The sequence below is a fragment of the Pleurodeles waltl genome, chromosome 10, assembly GCF_031143425.1.
Source record: "Pleurodeles waltl isolate 20211129_DDA chromosome 10, aPleWal1.hap1.20221129, whole genome shotgun sequence".
Lineage (NCBI taxonomy): Eukaryota > Metazoa > Chordata > Amphibia > Caudata > Salamandridae > Pleurodeles > Pleurodeles waltl.
In genome coordinates, this window is record NC_090449.1 from 788,536,214 (window position 1) to 788,547,121 (window position 10,908).

Consider the following 10,908-nt stretch of genomic DNA (forward strand, 5'->3'; position numbering starts at 1 on the left):
CCATTTCTCAACAGTTTCTGCTAATCCATTTCTACCGAGGAGAGGAATAAGCAGGGCAAAATAACATAAAATGTTCAACAGTTTCCGAGCCACCACAACATACTGGAGATATATCAAAAGTAGCAGTTCATCCCCAACTACTTATTAAGGACATCAGCGTTAAGCGCCCCAAACGGAAACGGGCAGACATTCGTTTATAACAAGCATTGGCAAAGTCAGTAGGTTTCGCCTGGAAGGTGTGCCAGTGCTAACGCATTGCCTTTGCAAATGTTTTAAAAGATGCTGAATATGAAAAAAATGATGCAGAAAAATGAAAACAAATTGGTTGTCTGTGCTGAACAGCATTGGCAAAAAAGTGTCATGTTGGGAAGCATCATCGTGTATGTACACATAAGGGTCATGACTACGCAAACATCATGATGCTGTGACCCCTTTTTTTTTATGTATTGTTCTAGGATGGCAGATGCATTTGGAGCAGTAAACTGTTAAAAATAAATGGTATGTGAAAGCACATTTTCCAAAAGAAGAAGTGGCATGGGAACAAAATTGCAGTCATAAGCCCTTGGAAAAAAAGGTATGGGGAGCAAGTAAACTCGCTGATGAGCTGCAGCTGTAAGCAGGGAGGGACAAGAAGCAACAGAGCGGCTGGGGAGTTATAAAATAAAAAAGCTGAGCGGGAGGGGTGAAGGATGCAACAAAGAGCTGGTGTGGAAAGCCACATGGAGAATGAAGGGAAGGCTGGGGGTAAAGGGAGAAGTAGTACACACAGGAAAATCTTGGAGCAATAAAGCACATGCACTCCCATGGAGTGCAAATATCAAAATAAAAATGTATTTTCCGAATGAACTAGTGGAAGGATACAAGTCATCCAATCAAAAGGACGGTAAAGAAGCTATGCTCTAGGGGAAGGACAAACACATTAAGTGGAAGAAATGCCATCAAATAAGAAACAAACATATGAGATTGGTTAAAAAAAAGTCCTTCCAATGTTAAGCAGTTGTCTGACCCAAAGCCCAAGTGTTGGTATTGTCCACATTGGGTCTTTCAACCATAGACAACTGAATCTATCTGCGGGCAAGACCTAAAAACTTTGTTACCCAGACTTAAATTTATTTTCTGCCAATTGTAGCCAGGAATAGACTTTCAATGACTATTAATGCCTTATTTCTAGAATTGTATGGCTGGTCCACTTATGCAGTTGTGTAGATGATAGAGGTAAGTTTGGCATACTAGCTAGAATTACATTTCCCCAGATTCCACATCATTCAGTGTAGACCCTACAATTTTCCTATCTTGATTCAATGTAGGATCGACTTTGGCTTAAAATAATTGCTGGATGCACTGCTGTTTGGATGTGATCATTAAGATCATCACGCATGGCTTTGCTGCAGCTATCAATATGCTATGTACAAAAGAGCATCCTTAATAAGTCTTTATAAACAATGTTTGAAAGTAATGTTTTACTGACACAGTGTAAACGCAAGCCTACACATCTGCTTAATGCCAGGAAATCCTCGAGGCTGATAGTGCACTCTGCAAACAAACATTTCACAAGTTTATGAGAAGTCGAAGGAAGGGCTTTGGGATGAGGTATGTGGTAAGGATGGATGTAGAAAGTAGGGTTTTAAATTGAAAAGAGGTTGCAGTAGCTTCATCGTTTAGAATATTGCATGCAATGACGTCTATCTCTTCCAAACACACGAGTTTGTATTCCACTTCAGTTCAAGCTACACGGTCATTTTCTGAAGGATGATAGATTGATCGACAAGTTGTATATCAATATCACATAATGTGAGTTCATAGCATCTCCTACGTAAGTGTACTCTGCCAAGAGAATCTTCTATGAGTGTTGATATTAGCTACTGCTACCCACCTTTACAGCACCTCTGAAGAATGTAATGTTAAGGGGATTCCCCAACCGCTGACCATGTAAGTCCCACTCAGATCTGTGCAGCTGATGGGTTAAGCTGCCAAGCTCTCCTAGTTTGTGTTCAGTTACTGTACGTGCTCCCCTGATTGATGAAGTCCCTAAAATCCTGTAAATGAGTACCACGAAGGAAGTGCTTTGACAAATTGATCTTACAAGACGACCTGTTCCCGGAGTACACATGGAGGCATGAGGGAGTAAAAACACGAGACAAGAGCACGAAGAGTTAAAACATTGGCCTTTATTGGACTGCACATTTTTGAGATATCGCACATATTCAGACGTTCTCTATTCATCGGTCTGTTTTTTGTAAATGTGTGTTTCATTTGGCTTGGACTAGTGCTAAATTGAAATGACTGAACAATTTCCTAATGCACCACTTTTTTTTTTTTTTTTGTGCTTTTTTAAAAATAATTTCATTATTTGAACTGGGACTGAACTATTCCCTCTGTAGCTTGGTGATTGCTAATGCATTGCTTATAATAAACAATCAGTTGCTCAGTGTTAGCCACAAGTATAAATGTGATTGTTAAAAATAGCTAATTTCGGTACCTACTCAAAACTGCAAGTGTGCTACAAAGTTGTGGCTTGTACCTGCGTCTTACTTAAAAGCTGCCATTTCCCTTGAAGGGTCCTGCAGAGCTCACTGCTTCTCTCGGACAGCAGGCTCCATCTGTTCCTTCAAAGCCAGCTGAGCACCGACGACATCGAGGCCTGCGTATCCGGGCACACCAAATATACAGTCGCCGACGCCATTCGGAAGTTCGCCTCCGCGAATCGACGGTTTCCTGCAGAAAACGGGGAAGACGCAATAAAGAATTATTCGGATTCCGATTCGGAAAGGTACTGCATGAAGCCATGTACATGCCATCACATTGTGCAGATATGTTGGGGTAATGAAAAAATTAATTGACTGGGATTTTATTGAGCTGTGACAGCTCATCACCGAGTTCTTCACACACCTCCACACCGAATTAATGAATGCCGTGGAAATTCAATTATCTGCATTCTGATTACGTGCATTTCGTTTAGTCAGACTTGAATTATTTGCGTTTAAATTATCGAGCTAAAAAAATAGCCAACTTCATTCCAAATGGCTAATTAAAAGTCCAAATTTCCTGTCTTTGTGACTAAAGATAATTAAAGTTCTCCTCTGCTACTCAGGCTTTGAGTGTGTTGTGAAAACCAATTTCCTTTTTTTCCCCTCCATTCTGCAGTTCATCCTCCGGGCTCGGGCACGGCGATGACAGCATTTCCCAGGGACGCAGCTCAGACAAAGGTCACGAAGAATTGAAGAATAATTTCAGCCTCCCCGCCCCAGTAAATCAGTCATGAGGAGACAAAAGCAGTCCGGAGTGGTGAACTGTTTGCTAGAAAAAAAAAACAAAAAGCCATTGCAAAATGATTTAGTTTCTCGCTGGTTCGTTTTGCTCGTTACAGTACACTCTAGAATAGGTTAGGTTATATATTTGGCTCATGTTTGCACTACAGGCTTTCAGCCGGAACACTTTGTAATAAGGATGTCCAGACAGCCTGGCGGAACCTTATCTCCTTTGCCGAATGTAAGATCGAGGTGAAATACCACGCTGTACTAGTTTTTCATGTTTCCGTACCTCTTTTTTGGTAATGCAATATCGAGGTATAATATCACGTCTTTTTGTGTGTGTGTTCGTCTGTGTGTATATGCAAATATTGGGCTTGTTTTTCATATTTTTGGAAGGAACAAATTGTTGTGCAATGTGAAGTGTGAGGCCTCCAAGCAGCTACCTTAAAATTGACCCACTATGAATATTCCAGTCATTGTCACAGGAGGAGGGATCACAATTCTAAGACCAGGTGTTTGATGTTACAGTAAATGACTTACTGCTGTGGTGACTGGCTTTTGAGGGCCTGAAAAAAGTGTCTGTTGCCTTTGTAACGTGTGAACCTTTCCCGTCTGATGAGGAGAAATCGACTGAATTTCGATGTAGGCGCATTTCAGCCACAGGTGCCTTTGAGAAAGTATTTTGAGATGCGCTAAGTAGAATCCTAGCTCCCCACATAATGTAAAATGTTTAAAATTCCATGGGCACTTGCATCAGTCACATGAAGTTAGCATTCTTAAAAATTGCCCTTTGGAAAACACAGCCAGTAAGAATGGCCTTGGAATGAAGTGCAGCACAATAATCTTAAATTCACCCTCATTCAAAGCATGCATTGATTGCAGTGAAGGAACCAGCCTGCTGCTTTGCGCCCCATCTTTTATTGCAAAAGATATGGTTTCTACCCCCAAAAAAACCAGTTTGATTTCTATTATTTAGCTGTGCGTAAAGACACTGTCGGTGTTTTAGTTGGTTCCATTGTTGGTTGTGTAGCCAGTACATCTGGATTCTTACTGCACATTCCTTGCTTCTGCAAATTGTGGGATCACTATCCCCCTGCGCCTCAAAACCAGCCCCATGTATGCAAGTAATGAGATGTCTTATAAGTGGGATGACCTCATATCAAGTTATATATAAAACACTGGACCTATACTTGCATAGCTGAATGTAGTACACAATGCTAAGTGAAACAACAGATTAGTGTTGGATTGCCTGAGAAGGGATGAAATTGCAAATATTGTTTTTTTTTTTTTTTTTTTTTTTAAAGTGCTTCGCACACACTCATTTCACTGTGCACTGAGCTTAAGTTAATGTGACTGAAAATAGGTATCACTGTTGTCAAAACAAAATACAACAGATCTTAAATGGAGTGATGTTGGGGGTGGGCGTGGAATGGAGGGGTATTAAGTAGCCTAAAGTGATGTGCCTTGCCATGTGGTTATATGTGCATTTTCTTAACTGCTGCTTCAAAAGATGTTTTCACTCAGACGTCTTTTGCATCCAACCACTCCAAGCATTTACCGCAGTACTGCTTAATTTCAGCGTTAAGTATTTTTTGATATGTACATTAGTTAAAAAATAAATGGTATTTTTTTGTACAGTGCTAGTGTGTGCCGGTCTATTCGTTCATATAAGTTTGTCTGCAATTAAAGATAGTTTTTCTAGCGGTAGGAATAATTTTAGCGAAGGGCATTTTAAGCGGCTGTCTGGAAAAGCATGTTATGCACTTATGCAATGACTGCATCTAAAATGCACTTCCTCACACAAAGCAAGAGAATGTACATCTAACTCTCATGCTCCTACCTGTAGGTGGCAAGCCTGCTCAGACCAGAGAAGCAAGCCATGTCTACTTTACGTTTTCAATATCATACCGATAGCAGTGGTTTTATGCTGCACCATACCTTGAGTAAATGCCCTTCATACATCTGCCACCAAACCAAAAACAATTGGATTTGGAATTGTGTTTAATAAAATGTGTTGTCTCTGAGGCTTTAGTAACCTGTGGGCGAGAAAAGCCTGGTATACTGAGGTGAAGATCGCAAGACAGTGGCATCCTTAAAATAGTTCTGGTGATCACGACACCCCGTGTTCATTGAAACATTTTAGCTCCTTTTTAGAAGACAATTGCTTCAAACACTGTTTCTGATGCTGTCCATGTAGCTCCTATGTGTGGGGAAACCTCTTAATGTGTCAAAGCCACAGTGACGAGTCGTTTAGTTTCACTTTCAGCATGTTTCCTGGATCCAGGTTTGTACAATTCATTGATTTGTATTTGAAAACCTTTTCCTTTTCGCCACAAGAAAATTGTCAGACAAGTTGCCTCTTTTTTTTAAGTAAAATGTATTCCGAGATAATTCCCTCATACACTATTTCTCATAACGATATTAATCAACCTGCTACAACAGGACGTTTTGAGCGGCCCACTGGGACATACCAAGCCCGGGCTTATTTTTTTAAGGAAAGTAATGCAGTGCTATTGTACATTTCTAAAGAGGGAGCATGTGAACGATCAGATTATAATCGGTGTTAATGTATAATAATGATGCTCCATCTATTCCATATCTAAGCAAATTTACACATAAAGTTTTTTTTTTCCGTTTAAAACTGCGTGCAACTACAAGAGGTGGTGCAGTATATGTCTAGCTGTACACTGAGCGTTTTCCATGGAGCTGAACAGTAAATTAGGCATATCAACAGAACTGAATGAGACTTCGAGAACCGAGCAAGGTTCAGGCATAATCCCGAGAACCTACTGGTTGGAAGTGACGTGTATTGCATTTTATTTGTACTAAACAATCACGGTTGTTTTTTTACTTTGCCAAATAGTGAAAGTTGCTGCGATCGAAATGTTTTTGCTCCTTCTAAAGCATTAGAGATGCTAGCCAGATAATGTTCTTATGCAATGTAAAACTGACTTCAACTATTCACTTGGCAAAACACTTCCAAGAGCTAATAATTAAGTTTGGGTGGCGGGGGCAGGGGGTTGGGAAATACCAGTTGTTCTCCATTTATAGCAGACACACACAGTAAATGTTTTTATTGGAAAGTGAGGAAAAAGCTAAACACTATAAATCTAGTCTCTTCGGCTCCTGTGTCAGTACCTAGCGGGCCTCTTACCTTTTACTTGCCCACAAAGTGCTCATGGTGCTAACCAGAAAACAAGTGGATCAAGTGTTGCTATGTTAAAAAATGTGTAATTCAGTGCATCGTCTTGCTATATTTAAAATGAGGTAGTGTGTTTTTGTTATGAATATATTGTCATTGCGCGCAGTTTAAAGATTTATTTGGTTTTTAAACACACGACTGTGGATTCTTGGAAAAGAGCTAAAACCATGCATTGCTATATTTGCCAGCTTTTTCTGAACATGCAACGTTTACACAACACACAGAGTGCCTGCTGCGTTTCTTCAAAGTACAACAATACCTATTTCAGATACAATTCTAGAAGGAAAAAAATACACAAACCTGGTGGGCAGCAGGTACCGGCGTTGTACAATTTTCTTGGATCCCGTGGAATGCTGTAGTTCTTGATTTTCGACAGTCTTCGGAAAATAAGCCCCGCCTCTGCTTCCAGACAAAAGTAGCAGATCCCAGAGCTACGTGGTCTTCTTGCCAAGTGTGGTGCTGTTCATTTGCTCCCACATTCTGAATGTGTTTGCGCTGCTACAGAAATATTATCTTTAGCGGATGTTGGCAAATGTTCTGGGTACCAAGCTTCTACTTTTGTCTGAAGGCTTGTAGGACAAAAAACATTTTACAATTAAAGAGAAAAAGCAGTTCGTCTGTTTTAAGGCAGAAGAACGTATAAGAATATTTTCCCTTTCTGTTGATACTCTTACTAGCAGGTTCTTATACTTTCTTATTTTACTACCATTACAGTTGCATTATCGCATTTCGAGCCCAGTAGTTCTCACACACAAATTATTGAAGCACTGCTTACAAAAACGAAATGGGTGAACGCAACTCTACACGGAACAGACATGAATTAAGTCATGTGTTGGCCATTCCGCAAATAAATAATGTGAGACTGTAGACTAATTTTCATGCCATTCTATCTCCTTCCAGAACAACTGCAGTCTAAAGAAACATTAACATCATTTGAATGTATTCTTTCTGATAAGTAAACATAGAGAACTGTTCATGCTCACCCCTCGAAAAGTTTGCGTTCCTTGACTGCATATATTGTGTGCTAGATCTATAGAGTAGACCAAGCACAACATTGGCGACTTCGGACTGTTTAACTCACCGAGCTTTGCCCCACTGGAGCAGGACCTGCTTTAATGCTGGTGGCGCCCTCTTCAGTAATCGTTGTTGATGCCCCCTAATGATCTCTTTCAATGACCTTCACAGAGTCCCTCATTACCACTCTCCAAGGGGGCCCTAATCTCCCCATAACCCCTCTCTCATACTTATTTAATTTCTTTTATAGTGCTACTCATACCAATGTAGACTTCTAGGAAACCTGATATCACACACATTATACAGAGTCAACAAATCATACTAGTGTGTAAATCGATGTACAGGAAATGTTACATTAGACAATGAGGACGACAAGGAGTAGATGTCACATGTTATTCATACTAGAAGGCAGTATATTTTAAGAGTGCTTGGTTTTGAGAAGAGCAAATTCAGGATTTATAACGTAACACAGTAGTGGGGATTGGCTTTACTAATAAGAATGTATTTCCACCCAAACCACTTTTAGCAACAAAAGACTGGGGGGGTGGAGAAGGGGTGGGGACATAATGTTCTAAACCTATATCTTGCAGTTTGTATGCAGCTATTTGATGCCCGTTTATAGCCCACTGTGCTATAGTAGGATTGTGAGTTATGAATTGCAACAAAAGTATTTTTATGACAAGAGCAGTAACACAATGATTTATCTACATAAAATACAATTATGTGATCTGCACGTTACATGTGCTTTGCAGCATGCACGTTAACCCTCTGTGCAATATTATTAATATTATGGTCAGTCGAAACTGCAACTAGACGAAACTCAGATATCTCCAGGAGACACATTAATCACCAGCATTATCCTAATATTTTTATTACTGCCTAAAAAGTGCTGGGCACGCAAGGAACTGATTTTAATCCCATAAGGTATTTCAAAATGCAGCACTCCTCGAGCTCGGTGCCCGGTCCACTGACACACGGTGTGGTCCTAAAGCTGACCCTCTACTGGCGATACTGTAGCATGTGCTTATAGAATGTTTCAGTACTGGCGGGTGCAGACTGCACATTTAGTTGATATCCTACTTAGCAGAGCAGTATAATCAGAATCTTTCTGCCGGATGTCTGGAGTAGAGTGCATTCGGGTAGACTGGCAAGTTCCTGGTCAGTCAGGAGTAATGAGGTTGCTCCCTTGTCAACCAGGAATGGGACATTTTACTTCATTCACATGACTGGCCAATGCAAACTGTAATTTGATCATCTTTCTTCAGTTTTAGATCTGATACAGTATCAGTTTTAGATCTGTTTTAGATCTGATACACCACAGTTTTAGATCTGATACATCAGTATCAGTTTTAGATCTGATACACCACACGCCCCCCAAAGAAACGAGACTAGGCAAGAAAGGAGAAACAGTACTCAAATATTATCATCGACTTTCTTAAGCAGAATTTATGGAAGTTCAGCTGGTGCCTTGAACACTGTATGATTCTAGATATTTCAGCATGTCAACTGAAAAATATGAGATCTTCAGTAGAAAAACTTCTTGGCAGGGTAGCATAGTATGGAAACATACCACACTCACTATTGCAAACAGACAGCAAGTGAAGTTCTACTTGTACCAAGTCTTATATATATATATATATATATATATATATAGAGAGAGAGAGAGACAGACAGACAGACAGACAGACATAAGATGCACCAGCCAGATTCCATTTCTGGTGGTCCAACTCAAATAACATTTGAATGACACACCAATCCTGAAGGTATCCAATGTTGTACACGAAGTGGTCATCAAAAACAGCACATCCAGAATTGGAGTAACTGAGTTTTCAGCCTTTGAAACCGAGCAGAGCTACAGGCATCCAAGGGAAGTTCATCCCAACATCTGACTTCAGTTACTTTGAGTTTATCACCACCTCCCACCCCACCAACAATGTAACCCTCTTGATTGATCAAGCCACCCTTTTCATGAAGATATGGTTCTATTTGGGACACAGGGCTGGATTTTCGCTTGGCAGTGAGCACGCACAATGTGTTGGAGTATCTTAAATATCATTACCAAGGTACGGAATCGAATGCAGCATTTAATGTGGCTCGCCATTGGTACATTTGAAGGGTTAGGTCTCGACAATGAGACCCAATAACAATTCGCCCTACGTAGCTCTGAATGCTCAGAAGCCCCCTTATGACTTTTTGGTGTCTTCCAGAAAGTAGTGCAATAGTCCAGCCTGGATTTAGCTCTGGTGACATCGGCTCTATTTTCTTCAGTCAGTCAAGCGTGTGGCATTGACAGCAGAGGAATATGCTGACCACATGACTTTAGTCCTCCATGTTCATCATCCTGTCAAAAGTGCCATTTAGTGAATTCAACTCTGCTAAGTTGATATTCCAGCCGTCCTTATGCCATTACTTGTGAGACAAGTTAAGTTTTCTAAACAGAGCAGGCTGGCCTACCGCAATTAATTATGTCTTGGTTTATTCAAGGCAAGATAGCTGTTACATCTGCCTAACCACTTGAGTCAGTACCAGAAAGTCGATCTCAATCTCTGCTTTTTAGTTCAGATCAGTGCCAGACTAAGGGGGTGATTCTAATTCTGGCGGGCGGCCAGAATTCCGCCCCCATAATACCGCTCCGCGGTCAGAAGACCGCGGAGGGTATTATGAGTTTTTCCCTGGGCTGGCGGGCGGTCTCCAAAAGACCGCCCGCCAGCCCAGGGAAAAACTCCCTTCCCACGAGGATGCCGGCTCGTAATCGAGCCGGCGGAGTGGGAAGGTGCGACGGGTGCAGTAGCACCCGTTGCGTATTTCAGTGTCTGCAAGGCAGACACTGAAATACCTTGTGGGGCCCTCTTACGGGGGCCCCTGCCGTGCCCATGCCATTGGCATGGGCACGGCAGGGGCCCCCAGGGGCCCCGCGACCCTCCCTACCGCCATCCTGTTCATGGCGGCTTTCCCGCCATGAACAGGATGGCGGTAGGGGGGGGTCAGAATCCCCCATGGCGGCGCAGCAAGCTGCGCCGCCATGGGGGATTCTGAGGGCAGCGGTAAACCGGCGGGAGACCGCCGGTTTACCCTTTCTGACCGCGGCCAAAGCGCCGCGGTCAGAATGCCCTGCGGGGCACCGCCGGCCTGTCGGCGGTGCTCCCGCCGACCCTCGCCCCGGCGGTCAAAGACCGCCGGGGTTAGAATCAGCCCCTAAGTGTGCAATATTAAACCCCCTGCTTCCAGCAAATTGTGCACGGATACACATTACCACACACAGGATAGGGAAAATTGAATTGACTCCACATGGAGAAGTCACCGGTGAGGTGTTGAGTCCTTCCTACATCCTCATGCAATAAGCATTGTGTACATTGGCTGACTAAAGTCTAAAACTGTGGTTCAAATTCCTAACTTTTTTGTTCTTCTAGGTGTATGTACAAAGTGGCTATTTATTAACAT

At 41.9% G+C, this 10,908-nt stretch overlaps 1 protein-coding gene across 4 annotated transcripts in view; it reads left to right on the forward strand.

The window, feature by feature from the left end:
* The window catches only part of SNX10 (sorting nexin 10), a 217,341-nt gene extending 212,450 nt beyond the window's left edge, over window positions 1-4,891 (forward strand). For all 4 annotated transcript variants that reach the window (XM_069211415.1, XM_069211419.1, XM_069211417.1 and 1 more), the window contains 2 exons: window positions 2,558-2,770; window positions 3,145-4,891. In XM_069211415.1, coding sequence (XP_069067516.1) covers window positions 2,558-2,770; window positions 3,145-3,262 — 331 coding nt within the window. In that variant the 3' untranslated portion in view covers window positions 3,263-4,891. The remainder of the gene's footprint in view (window positions 1-2,557; window positions 2,771-3,144) is intronic.
* Window positions 4,892-10,908: the final 6,017 nt, after the last annotated feature.